Source organism: Ostrea edulis, chromosome 9 (assembly GCF_947568905.1).
Source record: "Ostrea edulis chromosome 9, xbOstEdul1.1, whole genome shotgun sequence".
NCBI classification, from domain to species: Eukaryota; Metazoa; Mollusca; class Bivalvia; order Ostreida; family Ostreidae; genus Ostrea; species Ostrea edulis.
The window spans coordinates 55863819-55891388 of NC_079172.1; the positions used below are offsets into that span (position 1 = coordinate 55863819).

At 35.6% G+C, this 27570-nt stretch overlaps 1 protein-coding gene across 7 annotated transcripts; it reads left to right on the forward strand.

Annotated features, from left to right (window-relative positions):
• Positions 1–310: 310 nt before the first annotated feature.
• LOC125658094 (uncharacterized) lies at positions 311–27342 on the forward strand. Of its 7 annotated transcripts, none has more exons than XM_048889211.2 (4): positions 469–548; positions 620–706; positions 26029–26763; positions 26914–27342. In XM_048889211.2, exons 3-4 carry the CDS (start codon positions 26035–26037, stop codon positions 27103–27105), a joined length of 921 nt encoding a protein of 306 aa, XP_048745168.1. In that variant the 5' UTR covers positions 469–548; positions 620–706; positions 26029–26034; the 3' UTR covers positions 27106–27342. The 7 variants fall into 7 exon arrangements, with proteins under 7 accessions (XP_056005642.1, XP_048745167.1, XP_048745168.1 ...); XM_048889209.2 differs by having other exon boundaries at positions 472–548; positions 26029–26768; XM_056149667.1 differs by lacking the exon at positions 620–706 and having other exon boundaries at positions 311–548.
• The last annotated feature ends 228 nt before the right edge of the window (positions 27343–27570 follow it).

The following is a 27570-nucleotide window of genomic DNA, read 5'->3' on the forward strand; positions in this document are numbered from 1 at the left end:
ACAATTTTACATACATAGTTTACATCCGGACGAGCAGAAAATATATCCTTCAAAATATCATATTGTCAAAAATATTGATCATTGTATTTCATCGTTGAGTTTTCAAGTTATTATTTTTCACACTTGCAAGATATTGCGTCTCTTAAATTTTCAAAATAAATTTCATGTTTATGTCTCTTTCAAATTAGAATATTAGATGTTTAATCATGATGAATATAGCAAAAAATATGCACAAGTACCATAATCGAGCACCGGATTAATCATCGATATGGGACCGAGTGTTACAAGGGATACATTTATATTAAATTTCAAAGTGAAAGTAGACATTGCGTGTGGCATTATTATAAGTCAATATACGTGCTTTATTACGAGATCTACACACAAGTAATCAAATTGCTGAAATCGATTATCAAAAGCATTTTCCGTAAAACAGATTCTTTCACTTTCTCTTTATTTTCCTCTTAACATTGCATATGATCCACAGATAAACGGCCTATAAATACTGCGTAACTTTGACAAATAGAGACAGTTCGGAAGATAACTGATAGGTATGTATTAGTGTTTCATACACAGCAAAAATATTCTAATGCTCTGTACTATTTCTACCCTCTTGTAACAGGTCGTCCAACCTCTCCAACCCCCACCTTGCAGCTGATTTTCCATCCGATTATAATAAAATGCTTCATTTATAGGGACCATATTGACGGTAAGTACTTTGTATCAAAGTATGAATAATTCAAACATATGGTAAGTGTATACCTCTCATAACGAAGGACCGGCTCCATAGGCGGATCCAGAAATTTGTGAAGGGGGGGGGGTCTAGCACTTGATCTTAAAATTACCTACTTGTCATAATCTCCACCCCACGCCTATTTACACCTTTTGCTTGTGTACAAAACATCTCAGGGGAGATCTTGAGACAGTTTTACACATGAAAATGCTTTGTTAATTGACTACATGTCCCCTAACTTCTAGTCATTGTTATCGCTATACTCGGAATTGATGTTGAATAATTTTTAAAAAAACTGATTTAAAGGTTACTCCCAATAGGCCAGGGGTTTGGGGTCCGCCTAGGCCCCAAGAAGCTCTGCGGTAAATGGTGTAAGATCCTACATTCTGAGCATTTCCTGGCACTTCCTTTTCACTTTGAAATTGTCTGCCTCTTAAACAAAACTTTAATGTTACATATATTTTTAGTGATACTTGTATCTGACGAAAATATCGTAAATATATATCAGTGTTTCGTCATATTTATCATAGAATTAAATGATGGTGTTGATAAATCTGAATGATGCAATTACATGCAGGTATCCACCTTTCATATCATTTCCACTTAAATTCTCGTTAAAATTGAATAACTTAAATTTTTTGGTCCGCAAAAAAGGGAGATCCGGACCTCCTCTGTTTCTTATTATTATGTTCCCCAAACAAAGTTTGGGAACATATTGTTTTTACTCTGTTTCTTATTATTATGTCTCCGAACACAAAGTGTCGGAGACATATTGTTTTTGCTCCGTTTCTTATTATTAAGGTCTTCCGTATCAACAGAAGACCTTATAGTGATTCTTATGTTTCTTTTCCTCTATTATTATTATGTCTCCGAACACAAAGTGTCGGAGACATATTGTTTTTGCTCCGTTTCTTATTATGTCTCCGAACACAAAGTGTCGGAGACATATTGTTTTTGCTCCGTTTCTTATTAAGGTCTTCCGTTACCAACGGAAGACCTTCTAGTGATTCTACTGTTTATTAAGGTCTTCCGTTACCAACGGAAGACCTTCTAGTGATTGTACTGTTTTTTCTTATTATTATTAAGGTCTTCCGTTCTTCACGGAAGACCTTATAGTGATTCTACTGTTTCTTATTAAGGTCTTCCGTTCTTCACGGAAGACCTTATAGTGATTCTACTGTTTCTTATTATTAAGGTCTTCCGTTCTTCACGGAAGACCTTATAGTGATTCTACTGTTTCTTATTATTATGTCTCCGAACACAAAGTGTCGGAGACATATTGTTTTTGCTCCGTTTCTTATTATTATTATTTTCTTCTTATTATTCATATTATTCCTCTTCTTTAGTGAGAAATTTGTCCGACCGATTTTGTGAAAGTGCTTCGACAGATCCACTTCAAACTTTGTGAGCTGATAGTGGGTCATTAGGAGGGGTGCATTCAACTTTTCAAATTTTCAAAATGGCCGCCGTTTCAAGATGGCGGCCAAAAAACGTCAAAAACTCAAGGTTGTCGGATTTCAACCAAATTTAATTTCTAGGGTAATTTAATGATCCCGAGTCCATTTCAACCATCAAATTTTTTTTTTGAGCCGCCATTTTCAAAATAGCCGCCATATACCGAAATCTTTGAAAGTGTTTAAATCTCTACAACGTTTGGGTTCTGGGGTAAATGGAGGGTCCACAATTCATTTCTAGAATCAGTATTTCCTTCCAATCAATTTTCAAATGTTTCAAAATGGCTGCCATTAAAGAAAATGACGGCCAAAAATCAGGTCCGTCGGATTTCAACCAAATTTAGTTTCTAGGGTTTTTTGAGGATCGTGAGTGCATATCTGGCATCAAAAATCATTTCTGGCATGGGGAGGTGTTCGGAGACATTTGTGTTGGCATCCCAACACAGTTATAGCTCGTTATTAAGGTCTTCCGTCTCAGCGGAAGACCTTATAGTGATTCTTATGTTTCTTTTCCTTTATTATTATGTCTCCGAACACAAAGTGTCGGAGACATATTGTTTTTGCTCCGTTTCTTATTATGTCTCCGAACACAAAGTGTCGGAGACATATTGTTTTTGCTCCGTTTCTTATTATTCTTATTTTCTTCTTCTTCTTCTTTTTATTCCTCTTCTTTCCAGAGAAATTTGTCCGCTCGATTTTATGAAAGTGTTTCAACAGATCCACTTCAAACTTTGTGAGCTGATAGGGGGTCATGAGGAGGGGTGCAATCAACTTTCGAAATTTTCAAAATGGCCGCCGTTTCAAAAGGGCGGCCAAAAACGTCAAAAAATCAAGGTTGTCGGATTTCAACCAAATTTTATTTCTAGGGTAATTTGGTAACCCCGAGTTCATTCCCACCATCAAAAAAATTTTTGAGCCGCCATTTTCAAAATGGCCGCCATATACCAAAACATTTGAAAATGTTAAAATCTCTACAACATTTGATTTCTCGGGTAATTGGAGGGTCCACAGTTCATTTCTAACATCAGTATTCCCTTCCAATCAATTTTCAGATGTTTCAAAATGGCCGCCATTGAAGAAAATGGCGGCCAAAAATCAAGTCCCTCGGATTTCAACCAAATTAGTTTCTATGGTTTTTTGAGGATCCTGAGTGCATATCTGGCATCAAAAACCATTACTGACATGGGGAGGTGTTCGGAGACATTTGTGTTGGCATCCCAACACAGTTATAGCTCGTTATTATTATTATTTTCTTCTTATTTTTCCTCTTCTTTAGTGAGAAATTTGTCCGCTCGATTTTATGAACATTCGTCGACTGATCCACTTCAAACTTTGTGAGCTGATAGAGGGTCATTAGGAGGGGTGCAATCAACTTTTCAAATTTTCAAAAAACGTCAAAAAATCAAGGTTGTCGGATTTCAACCAAATTCTATTTCTAGGGTATTTTGGTGACCCCGAGTCCATTTCCACCATCAAAATTTTTTTTTGAGCCGCCATATACTAATGGCGGCCAAAAAATCAAGTCCGTCGGATTTCAACCAAATTTAGTTTTTAGGTTTTTTTGAGAATCCTGATCTGGCATCAAAAACCATTTCTGACATGGGGAGGTGTTCGGAGACATTTGTGTTGGCATCCCAACACACTTATAGCTCGTTATTCTTATTTTCTTCTTCTTCTTTTTATTCCTCTTCTTTCCAGAGAAATTTGTCCGCTCGATGTTATGAAAGTCTTTCGACAGATCCACTTCAAACTTTGTGAGCTGATAGGGGGTCATGAGGAGGGGTGCAATCAACTTTCGAAATTTTCAAAATGGCCGTCGTTTCAAAATGGCGGCCAAAAACTCAAGGTTGTCGGATTTCAACCAAATTTTATTTCTAGGGTAATTTGGTGACCCCGAGTTCATTCCCACCCTCGAAAAAAAATCTTGAGCCGCCATTTTCAAAATGGCCGCCATATACCAAAATATTTAAAAATGTTAAAATCTCTATAACATTTGGTTTCTGGGGTAACTGGAGGGTCCAAAGTTCATTTCTAGCATCAGGATTTCCTTCCAATCTATTTTCAAATGTTTCAAAATGGCCGCCATTGAAGAAAATGGCGACCAAATTACAAGTCCGTCGGATTTCAACCACATTTAGTTTCTAGGGGTTTTAGAGGATCCTGAGTGCATATCCGGTATCAAAAACCATTTCTGACATAGGGAGGTGTTCGGAGACATTTGTGTTGGCATCCCAACACAGTTATAGCTCGTTATTATTAAGGTCTTCCGTCTCAACGGAAGACCTTATAGTGATTCTTATGTTTCTTTTCCTCTATTATTATTAAGGTCTTCCGGTCCAGACGGAAGACCTTATACTGATTCTACTGTTTATTATTATTATTATTATTATGTGTCCGAACACAAAGTGTCGGAGACATATTGTTTTTGCTCCGTTTCTTATTATGTCTCCGAACACAAAGTGTCGGAGACATATTGTTTTTGCTCCGTTTCTTATTATTCTTATTTTCTTCTTCTTCTTCTTCTTTTTATTCCTCTTCTTTCCAGAGAAATTTGTCCGCTCGATTTTATGAAAGTGTTTCAACAGATCCACTTCAAACTTTGTGAGCTGATAGGGGGTCATGAGGAGGGGTGCAATCAACTTTCGAAATTTTCAAAATGGCCGCCGTTTCAAAATGGCGGTCAAAAACGTCAAAAACTCTAGGTTGTCGGATTTCAACCAAATTTTATTTCTAGGGTAATTTGGTGACCCCGAGTTCATTCCTACCATCAAAAAAAATTTTTTGAGCCGCCATTTTCAAAATGGCCGCCATATACCGAAATATTTGAAAATGTTAAAATCTCTACAACATTTGATTTCTGGGGTAATTGGAGGGTCCACAATTCATTTCTAGCTTCAGTATTTCCTTCCAATCTATTTTCAAATGTTTCAATATGGCCGCCATTGAAGAAAATGGCGGCCAAAAATCAAATCCGTCGGATTTCAATCAAACTTAGTTTCTAGTGCATATCTGGCATCAAAAACCATTTCTGACATGGGGAGGTGTTCGGAGACATTTGTGTTGGCATCCCAACACAGTTATTGCTCGTTATTCTTATTTTCTTCTTCTTCTTCTTTTTATTCCTCTTCTTTCCAGAGAAATTTGTCCGCTCGATTTTATGAAAGTGTTTCAACAGATCCACTTCAAACTTTGTGAGGTGATAGAGGGTCATGAGGAGGGGTGCAATCAACTTTCGAAATTTTCAAAATGGCCGCCGTTTCAGAATGGCGGCCAAAAACGTCAAAAAAATCAAGGTTGTCGGATTTCAACCAAATTTTATTTCTAGGGTACATTGGTGACCCCGAGTTCATTCCCACCATCAAAAAAAAAATTTGAGCCGCCATTTTGAAAATGGCCGCCATATACCAAAATATTTGAAAATGTTAAAATCTCTACAACATTTGATTTCTGGGGTAATTGGAGGGTCCACAGTTCATTTTTAGCATCAGTATTTCCTTCCAATCTATTTTCAAATGTTTCAAAATCAAATCCGTCGGATTTCAACCAAACTTAGTTTCCAGGGTTTTTTGAGGATCCTGAGTGCATATCTGGCATCAAAAACCATTTCTGACATGGGGAGGTGTTCGGAGACATTTGTGTTGGCATCCCAACACAGTTATAACTCGTTATTATTTTCCCCTTTTTTTGTCGGCACGATTTCTCAGAGATGGCTGGATGGATTTTCTTGAAATTTTCAGGGATGATAGAGAATGAAAATAGCCCCAGGTGTTTTTTTCATTTTTTCAAAATTCACTTCCGGTCATTAGATATGTCCAATTTCCGTTTTTTAAAAGAGATTTTGTCCATCGTTTTTCTCAGAAACGGTAAAAGATAGAGTCACCAAATTTTCAGAGTTGATAGATCTCACTTTGTAGGCGTGCAGTTGGGGGTTCAAAATGTCGGCCGTCACTTCCGGTCGTCATCGGAAGTGATAAGAAGAATCGAAAAATTAAAGTTGTAGTTGTTGAAGCGAAACCTATACCACTTTATCAGGTATCTTTTGGAGTATTGAAAACCGTTGACCCCACCGGAAATGGAAACGTCGACTTCCGGTAATTAAGGAAAAACATTTCAAATTCTCCTTTTTCAATGCCTTAAATCTCGTTTACAAAACAAGTGTTTGACTTGTATTTAACATATATTGTAAACACTATAAATGTCTAGAGTAACGTCAACTATTTTTCGAAAATTCACTTCCGGTCGTGAGATAGGGCGTGGACAAATTCAAACTTTGCTTTTTCAGTTTCTCAATAACGAAAATATATAGACGCTTGAAACTTGTAGGGTTGATCAACTAACATTAGGCCTTTGTACACATACTTTCAATTTTTCCGTCCGTCACTTCCGCTCTATACCGGAAGTATTTGAAAAAAATGACGATTTTCCGATTTCTTCGAGTGATTTCTCAGAGATGGCTGGATAGATTTTCTTGAAATTTTTTTTTTGTTGTTGTTTTTCCAAAATTCACTTCCGGTCGGAAAATATGGCCGATTTCCTGTTTCTCAAACGAGATTTTGTCCAGCATTTTTCTTGGAAAGGGTAAAAGATAGGTTCATCAAATATTCAGGGATGATCAATCTCTGTTTGTAAGCATGCAATAGGGTGTTGAGCATGTCGACCGTCACTTCCTGTCGTCACCGGAAGTGATGGAAATAATCGTAAACTTCAAACTTTTTCTTTTAAATTGAAACTTATACTACTTTATTAAGTCTCTTTCAAAATGTCAAAAGAATATTGACCCCGTCGGTAGTCAAAACGACTACTTCCGGTTTCTTGATAAAATACTTTTTTACTTTTCGTCTCTTTGTCCCCACAAATCTCGCTTATATTTGAAGTGTTTGATATGATTTTCACATGTCTTAAGAATAGTATCAACTTCTAGAGTTTTGACAATTTCGTTTTTCAGAATTGACTTCCGGTCGATAGTTACCTACTACTTTTTCTTTCTTTAGTCTACTTCTTTTTGTTAAGAACTCTTCGGATAGAGACGTGAAATTTTCAGGGAATATAGACAGTAAAGAGTCACTGTCATTCATAGGAAAACACATCTGAATAGTACTTCCGGTCGTCACCGGAAGTTACAAGAAATGAGTAAAAAATTCGATAATACACTTCTCATTTATTGTTAAAGTACATTCTCTGATATATTTGAATGGTTTTTGTAGGATCAGAAAACTCTTTACCAGAAGTGAACAAACGGAAGACCTACTCATTACTAGTAATGAGTTTCTAGTTAAGGTCTTCCGTTTTTCACAGAAGATCTGATAGTGATTCTACTGTTTCTTATTATTATTAAGGTCTTCCGTTCTTCACGGAAGACCTTATAGTGATTCCACTGTTTCTTATTATTAAGGTCTTCCGTCTTTCACGGAAGACCTTATAGTGATTCTACTGTTTCTTATTATTATTTTTTTTTTGGACCAAATTTTTCTCGAAAACTATACAGTGGTTTTCAGTGAAACTTTCAGGAAAAATGCATTATATTATGAAAGTTGTTTATCACAAAAAAATTTGGGAAAATTCCATTTCGGTTCCAAGTTATGGACAATTTCCTGATTTTCAAATGAAACTTTGTCCGCGGGTGATCTACAGGAAGGGCTAAAGATATGAACTGGAGACTTATTAGAGATGATAGAACATGACTTATAGATTTGCGTGAGCACTATTTCGTACGTCGTCATCACTTCCGGTCGCTAGTGGAAGCAAATTTAAAAAATGGATTTTTTCAACTTATTTGTTTTTTAATGTTTTTCTTTGATAAAGGTAAGGTAAATAGAGACTCTTTATAGAATGCTGAATATGATATTTGTTTTTAAATTGATCAAACCAAACTCTAGATATTCGTAGTTTTAATTTTGAAGCGAGGTCCTCGCTAGCCTAATGGTTAGCGTGGTGGATTTCCATGCGGGCGACCCGGGTTCGATCCCCCAGATTACTCGAATATATTTTTCCTACTTTATAACAAATTAAGAATTTAAGGTGATTTACTGGACACGGAGAGCACGGAAGACCTTCTTGTTGCCATGGCAACAAGTTTCTAGTTATTATTAAGGTCTTCCGTCTCCTGCGGAAGACCTTACTATTATTGTTCGCGTTCTTCTTCTTCATTATTAAAGTCTTCCGTCTCCTGCGGAAGACCTTACTATTATTGTTCGCGTTCTTCTTCTTCATTATTATTATTATTTTCCTTGGTAGTACACGCGTTTTTCTCAGCCATTTCTCGATCGATTTTCACGAAATTTTCAGGAAAGATGTCTTTTGGTGACGAGACTTTGCTTGCAAAATTTCGTGCTTGACGTCACTTCTGGTCAGGAGTTATCTCTCTTTTAGTGACTTTTTGAAGGGCCTTGTTGTCCACACATCTCCTCCGTTAGTTTTGAAGCTAGAGTCTTGAAATTTCTACACAAGATAGAGTAAACATTTTAGAAGATTTGTGGGGGATTCGATTTTACCGGAGGCGATTTGCCTAAACGCTCGTCTGGACCTGAAAAAATGGATGCCAAAATTTTTCGCCGATTTCGGCGATTTTTGACCTTTGATCTCCAATATCTTTTTTCTTGCAAATATTTTGTTAAGACATCTAGAACAAAAGTTGTGCACATTTACGACATCTTTTCGAAAATATCAAGATTTAGGGGCTAGCCCCTTCAATTAGGGATCTAGAAGGGCTCAAAGTCTAGATCAAATATCTCAAAAATCGTTAATATTTTGGTATAAGTCAAAGAACAAAAAATGTTCATCTCAACAATCCAAATCTATTCATATAAAAATTTAGGTCATATGTTACGTAATAAGGGATTTTAAGGGCCAAAACCATAAAATTTTTACCCCTTGTATCTCGAAAACGACAAATATTTTGAAAAGCAATAAAGAACAAAAGTTGTTCAGAATGATGATCTGAACAATATGCATATTTCGTTTTTACCCTATGTGGCCCCGTTAGGGAGCTACAATTTGGCCCCTAAAAATTACTTCTAGAAATAACTCGAGAACGGTAAAGAATTTCTAAATACTTGTTGAACAAAAAATGTTTGAAATGTCATGACCTTTCTTACGATATCAAGCAAAAGGGGCTGACCCTTTAAATTAGGGGCCCAGAAGGGTCCAAAGGTTTATGAGAATATCTCAGAACCTATTAATATTTTGTAATAAGTCATTGAAGCGGAAATGTTCATCTAAACGAGCTTGTTCTTATCAAATCACAAAGTAGGTCATATGTTACGTAATAAGGGATTTTAAGGGCCAAAATCATAAATAATTGACGCCTCATATCTTGAAAACGACAAATATTTTGAAAAGCATTATTGAACAAAAGTTGTTCAGAATGATAATCTAAACAATATGTACATTTCGTTTTTTCCCTATGTGGCCCCGTTAGGGAGCTACAGTTTGGCCCCTAAATATTTCTTGTAGAGATAACTCGAGAACGGTAAAGAATTTCTAAATACTTGTTGAGCAAAAAATGTTTAAAATGACAAGGCCTTTCTTACGATATCAAGCAAAACGGGCTGGCCCTTTAAATTAGGGGTTCAGAAGGGTCCAAATGTTTTTGAGAATATCTCAGAAACTATTAATATTTTATAATAAGTTGTAGAAGCGGAAATGTTCATCTCAACGAGCTTGATCTTATCAAATCAAAAAGTAGGGAGCTACAGTTTGGCCCCTAAATATTTCTTGTAGAGATAACTCGAGAACGGTAAAGAATTTCTAAATACTTGTTGAGCAAAAAATGTTTAAAATGACAAGGCCTTTCTTACGATATCAAGCAAAACGGGCTGGCCCTTTAAATTAGGGGTTCAGAAGGGTCCAAATGTTTTTGAGAATATCTCAGAAACTATTAATATTTTATAATAAGTTGTAGAAGCGGAAATGTTCATCTCAACGAGCTTGATCTTATCAAATCAAAAAGTAGGTCATATGTTACGTAATTAGAGATTTTAAGGGCCAAAATCGTAAATATTTGACGCCTCATATCTTTAAAACGACATATTTTTTGAAAAGCATTATTGAACAAAAGTTGTTCAATGTGTCATAACCTATCGATCAATATCAAAAAATGGGTCTGTGGGCCTGTAGAGTCGATTTTTGTCGATATCAGTCGATTTCAAAAACTTGTAACTGGTAAATATTTTGTAACGACATATTGAACAAAAGTTGTTCAGTTTATCGAGATCTATCGATTGATATCAAGAAATAGGCCTATGGTCCTAATGGCTCGCCTGTAGAGTCGATTTTTTTGTCGATATCGGTCGATCTCCATAACTTTTTACAGGTAAATATTTTGTAAAGACATATAGAACTAAAGTTGTTGAGTCTATAGAGGGCTAACAAATGACATCAAGAAATAGGCCCGCGGGCCTTATGGCTCGCCTGGAGAGTCGAATTTCAAACGAATTTCACCGCAACTTTGCTTCAGAAGCTTATGATATGAAAAATTGATTATATCTAAAGAGTCTTAAAGTCGGAAACTAAATTGGGACTCATTTGTCTTTTTTTTTTTTTTTTAACTCCGAGTGCATCAACAAATCGGACGGAAGACCTACTCGTTGCTCGCAACGAGATCGTGTCTAGTTATTATTATTATTATTTTGACCAAATTTATCTCGAAAACTATACAGTGGCTTTCAGTGAAACTTTCAGGAAAAATGCATTATATTATGAAAGTTGTTTATCACAAAAAAAATTTGGAAAATTCCATTTCGGTTCCAAGTTATGAACAATTTCCTGATTTTCAAATGAAACTTTGTCCGCGGGTGATCTACAGGAAGGGCTAAAGATATGAACTGGAGACTTATTAGAGATGATAGAACATGACTTATAGATTTGCGTGAGCACTATTTCGTACGTCGTCATCACTTCCGGTCGCTACCGGAAGGGAATTTAAAAAATGGATTTTTTCAACTTTTTTGTTTTTTAATGTTTTTCTCTGATAAGGGTAAGATAAATAGAGACTCTTTATAGAATGCTGAATATGATATTTGTTTCTAAATTGATCAAACCAAACTCTAGATATTCGTAGTTTTAATTTTGAAGCGAGGTCCTCGCTAGTCTAATGGTTAGCGTGGTGGATTTCCATGCGGGCGACCCGGGTTCAATCCCCCAGATTACTCGAATATTTTTTTCCCACTTTATAACAAATGAAGAATTTAAGGTGATCTACTGGACACGGAGAGCACGGAAGACCTTCTTGTTGCCATGGCAACAAGTTTCTAGTTATTATTATTATTGTTCTTTTTCTTACCGATTTTGTGTACGTGATTTCTCAAAAACGGTTGGATAGATTTTCATGAAACTTTCAGGAAAGATGTAAAATAGGATTGTCTAGAACGATCTTTTTTTGGTTTTGCTAAAATCACTTCCGTTCGCAAGTTACGGCTGTATTTCCGTTTTTCAAATGACATTTTGTCCGGGCGTTTTCTCATAAGCGGTTAAAGATTGAGTCTTCAAACTTTTAGGGATGATAGATGGTGACTTGTGGCTCTGTAATAAGGTTTATCATTGCCAGCCGTCTCTTCCGTCCGTCACCAGAAGTGAATAAAAGAAACGTCAAATTTCAAAATTATGCTTTTGAAATAAAACTTGCACAGATTAATTCGGTCTCTTTCGGTGTTTCAAAAAATGTTACACTTACCGGAAGTTTAACCAACAACTTCCGGTTTTTAGAGAAAAACTTCGAAAAATTGATATTTCTTTGTCTTCGCATATCTCGCTTATCTATTAACTTTTTACTACAATATTTACAGATATTTTTGACATTATCCAACTTTGGAGTACCCTTTAATCCTTTTTCAAAATTCACTTCCGGTCGCAAGTTACGGCCGAATTTCCGTTTTTCAAATGACATTTTGTCCGGGCGTTTTCTCATAAACGGTTAAAGATTGAGTCTTCAAACTTTTAGGGATGATAGATGGTGACTTGTAGCTCTGTAATAATGTTTATCATTGCCATCCGTCACCGGAAGTGAATAAAAGAAACGTCAAATTTCAAAACTATGCTTTTGAAATAAAACTTGCACAGATTAATTCGGTCTCTTTCGGTGTTTCAAAAAATGTTACACTTACCGGAAGTTTAACCAACAACTTCCGGTTTTTAGAGAAAAACTTCGAAAAATTGATATTTCTTTGTTTTCGCATATCTCGCTTATCTATCAACTTTTACTACGTAGAGATATTTTTGACATTATCCAACTCTGGAGCACCCTTTAATCCTTTTTCAAAATTCACTTCCGGTCGCAAGTTACGGCCGAATTTCCGTTTTTCAAATGACATTTTGTCCGGGCGTTTTCTCATAAACAGTTAAAGATTGAGTCTTCAAACTTTCAGGGATGATATATGGTGACATGTAGCTATGCATTAAGGTGTTGTCATTGCCATCCGCCACTTCCGGCCGTCACCGGAAGTGAACAAAAGAAACGTCAAATTTCAAAATGATGCTTTTGAAACAAAACTTGCATACGTTAATTAGATGTCTTGCGACGTTTCAGAAAATATTAGACTTACCGGAAGTTTAACCATTAACTTCCGGTTTTTAGAGAAAAACGTCGAAAAATTGGTCTTTCTTTCTCTTCGTATGTCTCGCTTATTTATGAACATTTTAATACGATATGTACAGATATTATTGACATTATCCATTTGAAGAGAACCCTTTAGCACTATTTCAAAATTCACTTCCGGTCACAAGTTACGGCCGAATTTCCGTTTTTCAAATGACATTTTGTCCAGGCGTTTTCTCATAAACAGTTAAAGATTGAGTCTTCAAACTTTCAGGGATGATAGATGGTGACATGTAGCTATGCAATAAGGTGTTGCCATTGCCGTCCGTCACTTCTGGCCGTCACCGGAAGTGAACAAAAGAAACGTCAAATTTTAAAATTATGCTTTTGAAACAAAACTTGCATATATTAATTAGGTCTCTTTCGGCGTTTTATAAAATGTTAGACTTACCGGAAGTTTAACCATTAACTTCCAGATTTTAGAGAAAATTTTTGAAAATTTGTCTTTCATTGTCCTCGTATATCTCGCTTATTTATGAACCTTTTAATACGATATTTATTGATATTATTGAAATTATCCATCTCCAGAGAACCCTTTAATACTATTTCAAAATTCACTTCTGCTCAAAAGTTACGGCCGAATATCCGTTTTTCAAATGACATTTTGTCCTGGCATTTTCTCATAAACGGTTAAAGATTGAGTCTTCAAACTTTCAGGGATGATAGATGGTGACCTGTAGATGTGTAATAAGGTTTATCATTGCCGTCCGTCAGTTCTGGCCGTCACCGAAAGTGAACAAAAGAAACATCAAATTTCAAAATGATGCTTTTGAAACAAAACTTGCATAGATTAATTAGGTCTCTTTCGTCGTTTTATAAAATGTTAAACTTACCGGAAGTATAGCCAGCAACTTCCGATTTTTAGAGAAAAACGTCGAAAAATTGGTCTTTCTTTGTCCTCATATCTCTCGCTTTTAGATCAACTTTTTAATACGATATTTACAGATATTATTGACATTGTCCATATCTACTGTACCCTTGAGTAATATTTCAAAATTCACTTCCGGTTGTGGGTAAGGACCGAATTTCCGTTTTTCAAATGACATTTTGTCCGGGCGTTTTCTCATAAACGGTTAAAGATCGAGTCTTCATACCTTCAGGCATGAATGATGGTGACTTATGGCTCGATAATAAGGTTTGTCATTGTCATCCGTCATTTCCGACCGTCACCGGAAGTGAACAAATTTCTGCTTTTGAATGAAAACGTGCATGGAATAATTAAGTCTCTTTCGGAGTTTCAGAACATGTTAGACTTACATCCTATCTCGTCAGAATTTGGACGGAAGACCTATTCGTTGCTCGCAACGAGATCATTTCTAGTTAAGGTTTTCCGTCTCAACGGAAGACCTTATAGTGATTCTTATGTTTCTTTTCCTCTATTATTATTATTATGTCTCCGAACACAAAGTGTCGGAGACATATTTTTTTTGCTCCATTTCTTATTATGTCTCCGAACACAAAGTGTCGGAGACATATTGTTTTTGCTCCGTTTCTTATTATGTCTCCGAACACAAAGTGTCGGAGACATATTGTTTTTGCTCCGTTTCTTATTATTCTTATTTTCTTCTTCCTCCGAACACAAAGTGTCGGAGACATATTGTTTTTGCTCCGTTTCTTATTATTCTTATTTTCTTCTTCTTCTTCTTATTAAGGTCTTCCGTTTCCAACGGAAGACCTTATAGTGATTCTACTGTTTATTATTATTATGTTCCCCAAACAAAGTTTGGGAACATATTGTTTTTACTCTGTTTCTTATTATTATTATTATTATTCTTTTTCTCCGGTACTTTTTTGTCCGGTAGTGTTCTCAGAAACTACAAAAGGGATCGATATGAAACTTTCCAGGATGATAGTATAGCGTTTGTAGATGTGCATAGTGATAGTCATTTTGTTTGCACGTGCATGCACGCGCGCGCACGTGCATTGCAATTTTGGTACAAAAAATGGAAAATCAGAATATTGAAGGAAGCGATATAAAACCTAAATAGGATGATAGTATATCATTTGTACATATGAAAAATAATAGTTATTTTGCCAGCACGCGCATGCATGCGCGTGCACGCGCATTACAAAATTTGTACGCTAACTTTGGAATCAGTCTAACTTTTTTGTTGTTCATTGAAATGGCTTGAAATTCATATCATAGGTAGATATTGAGACCCTAAACTGATTTACATGGTCAAAATTACCAATTTGCACGCGCATGCACGTGCGCTTCATTTTGATTGGATAATGCTAAAATGTTTGTAACTATCTTATTTATGAAGCAAATGAGATGATATTCACAGCATATGTAGACAATATGTGTATCTATATGTTGGTGTAACAAAAAATGCCAACGCACACGCGCATGCGCGTGCAACGTTTTTTAAATGTTCAATTTTTAAAGGACGATAACGTTTTTGTTTTTCATCAAATTCTATTCATATTAGGGGTTTAGATGTATCTTGGTACTCCTTACAAATTGCTGTGGTTAGAATTACTGCTCAGCACGTGCATGCACGTGTGCTGATTTCTGATTGGACGATTTTAAAATCGCTATAACTTCCTTATATTTGGTGGAAACGTTATGAAATTCATACTGTGGGTATATGATACAAATGCCTGTTGAACGACATCAACAAAAAATCGGAATCATACACGCGTGCGCGTGTATGCACGTTCAACGCTTTCTTTCATTTCTTGGTACTGAAATGACCATATTGAACGTACTACATGTAATTAAAGGCTAAAATAAAATGATTTTTTGCTATAGATTCACAAGGACATCACTTTTTAATTGGGGGAGGTTTGGGGAACATCTGTAACGGTCCCCGTTACAATTAGAACTAGTTATTTATTTTTTCCCTTTCGTCTCCGAGACCGTTGGATGGATTTTCCTGAAACTTTCACAGATTATAGACAACGATGGTACCTCGAGGCATTTTTTTTCATTTTTTCAAAATTCACTTCCGTTCGTGATATACGTTCGATTTTCCGGTTTTTGAAAGAAACTTTGTCCGGGTGTAAACTTGAAAACCACTAAAGATAATCGAATGAAACTTTCAGGGATGATAGATCTATTTTCTCTATGGTGCATGCACGTATTATTTTTTGTCGCCGTCACTTCCGGTCGTCACCGGAAGTGATTAAATAAGTCATCAATTTCAAACTTTTTTGTTTCAAATTGAAACCTATATCGGTTTACTAGATCTTGTTCTAATTCTCAAAAAATGTTGACCCCACCGGAAGTTGAATCTCCAAATTCCGGTTATATCAAAGAAAGACTATTCATTCTCTCATTTTTCAGTGTCATAAATCTCGGTCATGAAACTAGATAATGAGTTGAATTTTACATATGTTATAGTCACTATAGATGTCTAGAGTAACGTCAAATATTTTTGTAAATTTTACTTCCGGTCGGCAAATACGGCTTATTAGCTGTTTTCGTTGTCGAGCGTTTTTCTCAGAAACTGTAAAAGATAAAGTCATCAAATTTTCAGAATTAATAGCTCTAAATTTGTAAGCGTGCAGTAGGGGATTAAAAATGTCGGCCGTCACTTCCGGTCGTCACCGGAAGTGATTAATAAATCATAAATTTCAAACTTTTTTCTTTCAAATTGAAACCTATATTGGTTTATTAGGTCTCGTTCTGATTCTCAAAAAAATGTTGACCCCACCGGAAGTTGAATCTCCAACTTCCGGTTATATCAAAGAAAGACTATTCATTCTCTCATTTTTCAGTGCCATAAATCTCGGTCATAAAACAAGTTAATGATTTGAATTTTACATATGTTATAGACACTATAAATGTCTAGAGTATATTTAAATATTTTTGTAAAATTCACTTCCGGTCGTGAGATATGGGGTGGACATATTCAGACCTTGTTTTTTCAGTTTCTCAATAATGAATATAGATAGACGCTTGAAACTTGTAGAGTTCATCAACTAACATTAGTCCAGTGTACACATACTTTCAAATTTTTCGTCCGTCACTTCCGCTCTATCCGGAAGTATTTGAAAAAATGACGATTTTCCGATTTCTTCGAGTGATTTCTCAGAGATGGCTGGATAGATTTTCTTGAAATTTTCAGGAATAATGTCTTATGAAATGACTTTGCTGTGTTTTTTTTTTTTTTTCCAAAATTCACTTCCGGTCGGAAAATATGGCCGATTTTCTGTTTCTCAAACGAGATTTTGTCCAGCATTTTCCTTGGAAAGGGTAAAAGATAGGTTCATCAAATATTCAGGGATGATCAATCTTTGTTTGTAAGCATGCAATAGAGTGTTGAGCATGTCGACCGTCACTTCCTGTCGTCACCGGAAGTGATGGAAATAATCGTAAATTTCAAACTTTTTCTTTTAAATTGAAACGTATACTAGTGTATTAAGTCTCCTTCAAAATGTCAAAAGAATATTGACCCCATCGGTAGTCAAAACGACTACTTCTGGTTTCTTGATAAAATACTTTTTTACTTTTCGTCTCTTTGTCCCCAGAAATCTCGCTTATATTTGAAGTGTTTGATATGGTTTTCACATGTCTTTAGAGTAGTATCAACTTCTAGAGTTTTGACAATTTCGTTTTTCAAAATTGACTTCCGGTCGGTAGTTACCTACTACTTTTTCTTTCTTTAGTCTACTTCTTTTTGTTGAGAACTCTTCAGATAGAGACGTGAAATTTCAGGGAATATAGACAGTAAAGAGTCACTGTCATTCATAGGAAAACACATCTGAATAGTACTTCCGGTCGTCACCGGAAGTTACAAGAAATGAGTAAAAAATTCGATAATACACTTCTCATTTATTGTTAAAGTACATTCTCTAATATATTTGAATGGTTTTTGTAGGATCAGAAAACTCTTTACCAGAAGTGAACAAACGGAAGACCTACTCATTACTAGTAATGAGTTTCTAGTTCTTATTATTCCTCTTCTTTCCGAGAAATTTGTCCGCTCGATTGTATGAAAGTGGTTCGACAGATCCACTTCAAACTTTGTGAGCTGATAGGGGGTCACTAAGAGGGGTGCATTCAACTTTTCAAATTTTCAAAATGGCCGCCGTTTCAAGATGGCGTCCAAAAAACGTCAAAAACTCTAGGTTGTCGGATTTCAACCAAATTCTATTTCTAGGGTAATTTAGTGACCGCAAGTCCATTTTCACAATCAAAATTTTTTTTGAGCCGCCATTTTCAAAATGGCCGCCATATACCGAAATATTTCAAAGTGTTAAAATCTCTACAACATTTGGGTTCTGGGGTAAATGTTGGGTCCACAATTCATTTCTAGCATCAGTATTTCCTTCCAATCAATTTTCAAATATTTCAAAATGGCCGCCATTGAAGAAAATTGCGGCCAAAAATCAAGTCCCTCGGATTTCAACCAAATTCAGTTTTTAATGTTTTTTGAGAATCCTGAATGCATATCTGGCATCAAAAAGCATTTCTGACATGGGGAGGTGTTCGGAGACATTTGTGTTGGCATCCCAACACAGTTATAGCTCGTTATTATTAATTTTTTTTTCCCTTTCGTCTCCGAGACCGTTGGATGGATTTTCCTGAAACTTTCACAGATTATAGAGAACGATGGTACCTCGAGGCATTTTTTTTATTTTTTCAAAATTCACTTCCGGTCGCAAGATATGTCCAATTTCCGTCTTTTTACAAGATATCTTTTCCAGCGTTTTTCTCAGAAACGGTAAAAGATAGAGTCACCAAATTTTCAGAGTTAATAGATCTCACTTTGTAGGCGTGCAGTAGGGGGTTAAGAATGTCGGCCGTCACTTCCGGTCGTCACCGGAAGTGATTAAAGGAAACATGAATTTCAAACTTTTTTCTTTCAAATTGAAACCTATCTTGGTTTACAATATCTCGTTCTAATTCTCAAAAAATGTTAACCCCACCGGAAGTTGAATCTTCAACTTCCGGTTATATCAAAGAAAGCCTATTCATTCTCTCATTTTTCAGTGCCATAAATCTCGGTCATGAAACTAGTTAGTGAGTTGAGTTTTACATATATTATAGTCACTATAAATGTCTAGAGTAACGTCAAATATTTTTGTAAAATTCACTTCCGGTCGGCAAATACGGCTTATTAGCTTTTTTTGTTGTCCAGCGTTTTTCTCAGAAACCGTAAAAGATAGAGTCACCAAATTTTCAGAGTTAATAGATCTCTCTTTGTAGGCGTGCAGTAGGGGGTTTAGAATGTCGGCCGCCACTTCCGGTCGTCACCGGAAGTGATTAATAAATCATAAAAATCAAACTTTTTTCTTTCAAATTGAAACCTATATCAGTTTATTAGGTCTCGTTTTAATTCTCAAAAACTATTGACCCCACCGGAAGTTGAATCTCCAACTTCCGGTCATATCAAAGAAAGACTATTCATTCTCTCATTTTTCAGTGCCATAAATCTCCGTCATAAAACACGTTAATGATTTGAATTTAACATATGTTATAGACACTATAAATGTCTAAAGTAAATTTAAATATTTTTGTAAAATTCACTTCCGGTCGTGAGATATGGGGTGGACATGTTCAAACCTTGTTTTTTCAGTTTCTCTATAATGAATATAGATAGACGCTTGAAACTTGTAGAGTTGATCAACTAACATTAGTCCATTGTACACATACATTCAATTTTTTCGTCCGTCACTTCCGGTCTATACCGGAAGTATTTGAAAAAATTTCGATTTTCCGATTTCTTCGAGTGATTTCTCAGAGATGGCTGGGTAGATTTTCTTGACATTTTCAGGAATAATGTCTTATGAAATGACCTTGCTATAATTATTTTTGTTTTTACAAAATTCACTTCCGGTCGGAAAAATATGGCCGATTTTCTGTTTCTCAAAAGGAATTTTTCCAGCATTTTTCTTGGAAAAAGTAAAATATAGGTTCATCAAATATTCAGGGATGATCAATCTCCGTTTGTAGGCGTGCAGTAGTGGGTTGAACATGTCGACCGTCACTTCCTGTCGTCACCGGAAGTGATGGAAAGAATCGCACATTTCAAACTTTTTCTTTTTAATTGAAACCTATACTAGTTTATTACGTCTCTTTCAAAGTGTCAAAAGAATATTGAGTCTGTCGGTAGTCAAAACGACTACTTCCGGTTTCTTGATAAAATACCTTTTTACTTTTACTTTTCGTCTCTTTGTCCCCATAAATCTCGCTTATATTTGAAGTCTTTCATATGATTTTCACATGTCTTAATAAAAGTATCAACTTCTAAAGTTTTGATAATTTTGTTTTTCAAAATTGATTTCCGGTCGGTAGTAACCTACTACTTTTTCTTTCTTTAGTCTACTTCTTTTTGTTGAGAACTCTTTCAGATAGAGACGTGAAATTTTCAGGGAATATAGAGAGTAAAGAGTTGCTGTTATTTATAGGAAAACGCATCTGAATAGTACTTCCGGTCGTCACCAGAAGTTACGAGAAAGGAGTAAAAAATTCGATAATACATTGCTCATTCATTCTTAAGGCACATTTTCTGATACATTCAAATGGTTTTCATAGGAATAGAAAGCACTTTACCGGAAGTGGTCTAACGGAAGACCTACTCATTACTAGTAATGAGTGTCTAGTTATTATTATTATTTTTCCCCCTTTTTTGTCGGCACGATTTCTCAGAGATTGCTGGATGGATTTTCTTGAAATTTTCAGGGATGATAGAGAATGAAAATACCCCCAGAAGTTTTTTCCATTTTTTCAAAATTTGCTTCCGGTCGTTAGATATGTCCAATTTCCGTTTTTTTTAGAAGAGATTTTGTCCATCGTTTTTCTCAGAAACGGTAAAAGATAGAGTCACCAAATTTTCAGAGTTAATAGATCTCACTTTGTAGGCGTGCAGTTGGGGGTTCAGAATGTCGGCCGTCACTTCCGGTCGTCACCGGAAGTGATAAAAGGAATCGAAAAATTAAAGTTGTAGTTGTTGAAGCGAAACCTATATCACTTTATCCGGTCTCTTTTGGAGTATTGAAAACCGTTAACCCCACCGGAAGTGGAAACGTCCACTTCCGGTTATTAAGGAAAAACTTTTCAAATTCTCCTTTTTCAATGCCTTAAATCTCGTTTACTAAACAAGTGTTTGACTTGTATTTAACATATGTTGTAGACACTATAAATGTCTAGAGTAATGTTAACTATTTTTTGAAAATTTACTTCCGGTCATGAGGTAGAGGGTGGACAAATTCAAACTTTGTTTTTTCAGTTTCTCAATAATAAATATATATAGACGCTTGAAACTTGTGGGTTTGATCAACTAGCATTAGGCGAATGTACACATACTTTCAATTTTTTCGTCCGTCACTTCCACTCTATACCGGAAGTATTTGAAAAAAATGACGATTTTCCGATTTCTTCGAGTGATTTCTCAGAGATGGCTGGATGGATTTTCTTGAAGTTTTCAGGGATGATAGAGAATGAAAATACTCAGAACACATTTTGTTTTTTTCCAAATTCACTTCCGGTCGTCAGATATGTCCAATTTCCGTTTTTTTAGAAGAGATCTTGTCCGCGGGAAATCTCGGAAACGGTTAAAGATTAAGGCACCAAACTTTCAGGAATGATAGATCATGACAAGTAGGTTTGTCGAATATGGTTAATTCCGTCAGCCGTCACTTCCACTCGTCACCGAAAGTGATCAAAGAAATCGAAAATTTCAGATTTTTTCTTTTGACGCAAAACGAGCATTAGTTTATTGTTTCATTTTTGTAGTTTTGAAATATGTTGATCCTAGTGGAAGCAAAAACGGCAACTTCCGGTTTTAAGAGAAAAACTGGAAAAATTGACTTTTTGACTTTGCCTTAAATCTCGCTTGTATATGGGGTATTACAAATTATTTTCTTGTATGTTAGAGACATTGCAAATGTCTAAATTAACGTAAACTATTTTGGTGAAATCTACTTCCGGTCGCGAGATTTGCAGTCTTCAAAATGAGAATTTGTTCAAGCTAATACTCTGCAAATGTTTTCAAGACTGATAGTCAGTCATCAGTGTGTTTGCATCGTGTGAGAATCGTATGTAGCCGTCACTTCCGGTCGTGACAGGAAGCGATATGAAAAATGTCATTTTTTGAAGTTTTTTTTTTTTTTTTGAGAGATATTGGGACTAATATGGATGATAATTAGGTCTTGTTCATGTAAAATATGTCCACCGGAAGTGCCGACCAAAAAACCGGAAGTTGTCTCAAACATGGGTATTTTTGTCGAAAGTTAAGTGTATGATTAGTTGAGAATTATTAAGGTGTAGAATGGAATATTTATGCGATTGGAGCTCTTCGATCTCGACAGGAAGTAGTATAACGGAAGACCTACTCATCACTAGTAATGAGTTTCTAGTTATTGTTCTTTTTCTTACCGATTTTGTGCACGCGATTTCTCTAAAACGGTTGGATAGATTTTCATGAAACTTTCAGGAAAGATGTAAAATAGGATTGTCTAGATTGGTCTTTTTTTGGTTTTGCCAAAATCACTTCCGGTCGCAAGTTACGGCTGAATTTCCGTTTTTCAAATGACATTTTGTCCGGGCGTTTTCTCATAAACGGTTAAAGATTGAGACTTCAAACTTTCAGGGATGATAGATGGTGACATGTAGCTATGCAATATGGTATTATCATTGCCATCCGCCACTTCCGGCCGTCACCGGAAGTGAACAAAAGAAACGTCAAATTTCAAATTAATGCTTTTGAAACAAAACTTGCATAGATTAATTAGATATCTTTCGGAGTTTCAGAAAATGTTAGACTTACCGGAAGTTTAACCAGCAACTTCCGGTTTTTAGAGAAAAACTTCGAAAAAATTGTCTTTCTTTGTCCTCGTATATATCGTTTATTTATCAAACTTTTAATGCGATATTTACAGATTTTAATGACATCATCCATCTTAAGAGAACCCCGTAACACTATTTCAAATTTCACTTCTGGTCACAAGTTACGGCCGAATTTCCGTTTTTCAAATGATATTTTGTCCGGGCATTTTCTCATAAACGGTTAAAGATTGAGACTTCAAACTTTCAGGGATGATAGATTATGACTTGTAGCTGTGGAATAAGGTATTATTTTTGCCATCCGTCACTTCTGGTCGTCAACGGAAGTGAACAAAAGAAACGTCAAATTTCAAAATTATGCTTTTGAAACAAAACTTGCATAGATTAGTTAGGTCTCTTTCGGCGTTTCAGAAAATGTTAGACTTACCGGAAGTTTAACCAGCAACTTCCGGTTTTCAGAGAAAAACTTTTAAAAAACGGTCTTTCTTTGTCCTCGTATATCTCTTTATTTATGAACCATTTAATACGATATCTACAGATGTTATTGACATTATCCATCTCAAAAGAACCATGCACCACTATTTCAAAATTCACTTCCGGTCACAAGTTGCGGCCGAATTCCTGTTTTTCAACTGATATTTTGTCCGGCCGTTTTCTCAAAAATTGTTGAAGATTGAGTCTTGCGACTTTCAGGGATGATAGATGGTGACTTGTTGCTCTGTAATAAGGTTTATCATTGCGATCCGTCACTTCCGGCCGTTACCGGAAGTGAACAAAAGAAACGTCAAATTTCAAATTCATGCTTTTAAAACAAAACTTGCATAGATTTATTAGGTATCTTTCGGAGTTTCAGAAAATGTTAGACTTACCGGAAGTTTAACCAGCAACTTCCGGTTTTTAGAGAAAACCTTTGAAAATTGGGTATTTCTTTGTCCTCATATACGTATAATGTATCTCGCTTATTAACCATGATATTCAATACGATATTTACAGATATTATTGACATTATCCATCGCTAGGAAACCCTTTCATACTATTTCAAAATTCACTTCCGTTTTTCAAATTACAATTTGTCCGGGCGTTTTCTCATAAACAGTTAAAGATTTATTCTTCAAACTTTCAGGGATGATAGATGGTGACTTGTAGCTCTGTAATAAGGTTTATCATTACGATCCGTCACTTCCGGTCGTCACCGGAACTGAACAAAAGAAACGTCAAAGTTCAAAATTATGCTTTTGAAACAAAACTTACAGAGATTAATTGGGTCTCTTTCGGAGTTTCAGAAAATGTTAAGCTTACCGGAAGTTTAACCTACAACTTCCGATTTTTAGAGAAAAACTTCGAAAAATTTGTCTTTCTTTGTTCTCGTATATCTCGCTTACCTATCAACTTTATATTACGATGTTTACAGATATTATGGACATTATCCATCTCTAAGACACGTTTAATACTATTTAAAAATTCACTTCCGGTAGCGAGATAAGACCGAATTTCCGTTTTTCAAATGACATTTTGTCCAGGCGTTTTCTCATAAACGTTTAATGATTGAGTGTTGAAACTTTCAGGGATGATTGGTGGTGACTTGTAGCTTTTCTAATAAGATTTATCATTGTCATCCGTCACTTCCGGCCGCCACTGAAAGTGAACGAAAGAAATGTCAAATATTAAATTTACGCTTTTGAAACAAAATGTCCATGGAATAATTAAGTGTCTTCTGAAGTTTCAGAAAATGTTACACTTACCGGAAGTTTAAACAACAACTTCCGGTTTTTGGAGAAAAACTTTGAAATTCTTTTTCAAAATTAAATTCCGTTCACAAGATACATGTATGTTCGATTTCCGTTTTTTAAAAGACTGGGCGTTTTCTCATAAGCAGTCAAAGATTGAGTCTTAAAACTTTCAGGAATGTTAGATGGTAACTAGAAGATGTACCTAACGTGTTTCAATTTTGTTGCCATCACTTCCGTCGTCCACCGGAAGTAGCTTACAAATATGTAATTTTTCAATTTTTTTTCCATTTCTAATGCTCACAACATTGTCTAATAGAGTGTAGTTAGTCAAACCATTTCCACCGGAAGTTGGATGTTCGAAACCGGAAGTTGTCTTTAAAAAATCAGTATTTTTCATCGAAACTTTAAGTGGAGAATCCCGCACGCTCAATATGGAATTTTCGATCGTTCTATGGACTTCCGAGACACCAGAAGTGAAGAACATAAAACTGGAAGTTGTTAATAATTGATAAATCATATCTCTTACATGTTTATCGCTCTATTTTTTGAGAATTTAAGTTTTTATTCCTTGCATGTACAGTTGTTCTTCACAAATATCCAAGTCAAGATCTTATCTCGTCAGAAATCGGACAGAAGATCCACTCGTTGCTCTAGTTATTATTTTCCTTGGTAATCCCCTAGATTTTCTAAGCCATTTCTCGATCGATTTTAATGAAATTTTTAGCAAAGATGTCGTTTGTTGAAGAGACTTTGCATGCCAATTTGTGAGCGAAACTTCACTTCCGGTCGATAATTTTCTCTCTATTAGTGATTTTTTGGATGCCCGAATTGTCCACCTATCTCCTCCGTAACTATCAAAGCTATCTTGTCTAAAAATTTCAATACTCTAGTATTGAAATTTTTAGACAAGATATAGTAATCATTCTAGATGTTCTAATGGTCTTCGATTTGACCGGAAGTGATTCGCCTAAACGCTCGCCTGGACCTGAAAAAATGGATGAGAAAATTTTCCATTGATTTCTGTGAGTTTTGATATTTGATGTAGATTATCTCTTTTGTATGCAATATTTTGTTAAGACATGTATAACAAAAAGAATGCACTTTTACAAGATCTTTCTGTTCATGTGAGGAAAAAAGGGCTGACCCCTCACAAAAGGGGTCTAGAATGGCTCAAAGTCTCACTCATATCTTCTAAACCATCAACATTTTGTGAACAATTGTAGAACATAAAATGTTCATGACAATTACTATCTACACATATAATTGTTTTGGTCATATATTACGTAATTAAGGATTTAAGGGGCCAAAAAGAGTCAATATTTCGACTCCTCTAGCTTGAAAACAACAAATATTTTGAAAAGCATTATTGAATAAAAGTTTTTTTTTTTATCTCTTATATCTTGAAATGGACAAATATTATTGAATAAAAGTTGTTCAGAATAATGCTCTTCAGAAAATGCACTTTTCATTTTTTCGCTAAATCCTCCCATTGGGGAGTTACAGGGTCGGCCTCTATGAAATACTTATTTTAATAACTTGAAAACGGTAGAATTTCTGAGTACTTATTGAACAAAAAATATTTGAAAACACAAGATCTTTCTTTTGATTTTAAGAAAAAGGGGCTGGCCCTTCAAATAAGGGGCCGAGAGGGGTAAAAAGTATTTTCTAGATATTTTAAAAACTAAATCATTTCTACAGAATTTATATCCAAAATTATACATCTTGAAGATATACTGACTAGGAACTGTATAAATATCTATTGTAATGTGTTTAAAAAATATATTTAGAACAAAATGACAACCATTTGTGGCAACTGTGGAATTCTAAAAGAGGGGATGAAGACTTGTGGTAGGTGCCGCCAGGTGTATTACTGCAGCAGAGAATGTCAGAAAATGGACTGGAAGGCGGTCCACAAAGCACAGTGCCACGGAACATTGGATGGTGTACCAGATGAGAGATGCGATCACAAATGTCTCCCCGATTCGTCGGAACTCGATGTATGTAAACTACATGTATGTGCCTATTGTGGGGTGAAAGAAAATCTTAAAAAGTGTGGACGTTGTTTAGGTGTCGTGTATTGTTCAAAATCGTGCCAATCACGAGACTGGTCACAACACAAGATTATATGCAAGAAGAATGATAATATTGTCGACGTGATCAGGACCGACGGTTTTAAAAAACAACTTGAAAAGACAAAATCAGACAGACTTCGATCCCAAACAGTCCGACACCAGAATACTGCACGTGTGTCTGGTTTTGGAAATGCATTCCAGATGTTTGCCCCGTCACCCATGATGAGGAGAGATTTCGCCGATCTCTCGTTAAAGAAATCAACCACAAAGATTCACAGAAAACAGGCAAAACTGTATGCGGAACGCAAGTTTCCCATGCAGTGTATCATCGAGGACATTGAGAAAATACCACAGGAATTTTCTATCAATTTTGGTGTAGCCCGAATATCGTTCGTCGGTTTCATATCCAGATATCACCATTACAGAGCACGCCACTGTGTGTATATTCAAGTAAGGTATTCTTTTTAATTTCATCATGTTCTTAAAACAAATCAACGGAAAAAGCAGCAGTATCGGAAATGATATCGATTGTGGTACTGATAAAGCATACTTGCATAAGATAATAAAACGGGGTTTCATCTGTTTACTTAATATTTTCAGGATAGAAATGAGGAGGAGATTTACCTGGGATTTTACCTTGATTACGACGACCCCTACCCGTATTTTACGTGGGGAGATGTCCGTCCCGGCAGGTTTATCTGCCTTCACGACCCATGCATTCATTTTTTTCTGGATGGATCTATCGGAATTCGAGTGGACAACAGCAGCGAGGTGTTCATATTTGACGTCTGATCGTGGATTTTCGTTGATTTTGTTGAGTGACACTAATCACTTGCAACCTTTTGACGTCAAGTTTGTTCCAGCAGGAACTTAAATAATAAAGATTAGTGATTATAAAGATCGTGAATTTATGTACAATAACTTTTGCATGGTACGCTCCATGATTCTTCACCACATTTCATCTTCACGTTGTATTTCCAATGATTTGATAATTATTTTTACGTTGAAATTTTAATTTTTGAAACTGCATCGAAGTTAAGGTTGTATATTCATGTTGCTGTGTGATTGTGCCCTATGTATCCTTTGGACATAAGACCACATTTGGGACATATTTCACATGCATTGTTCACTAATTACCTTCGTTATATAACTGCCATTTTTCTAAACGATGTTTTGATTCCCAACTGCATTTCGCACCTATCATTCGATACATGGATTTCACACCTATTCTCGGTACATAGATTACGACCTATCATC

Coding starts and splice junctions, on each gene's coding strand:
- LOC125658094 (XM_048889210.1), top strand. CDS start 26,035: ATGACAACCATTTGTGGCAACTGTGGAATTCTAAAAGAGGGGATGAAG. Junction 26,769..26,913: donor TGTGTGTATATTCAAGTAAG/GTATTCTTTTTA, acceptor TAATATTTTCAG/GATAGAAATGAGGAGGAGAT.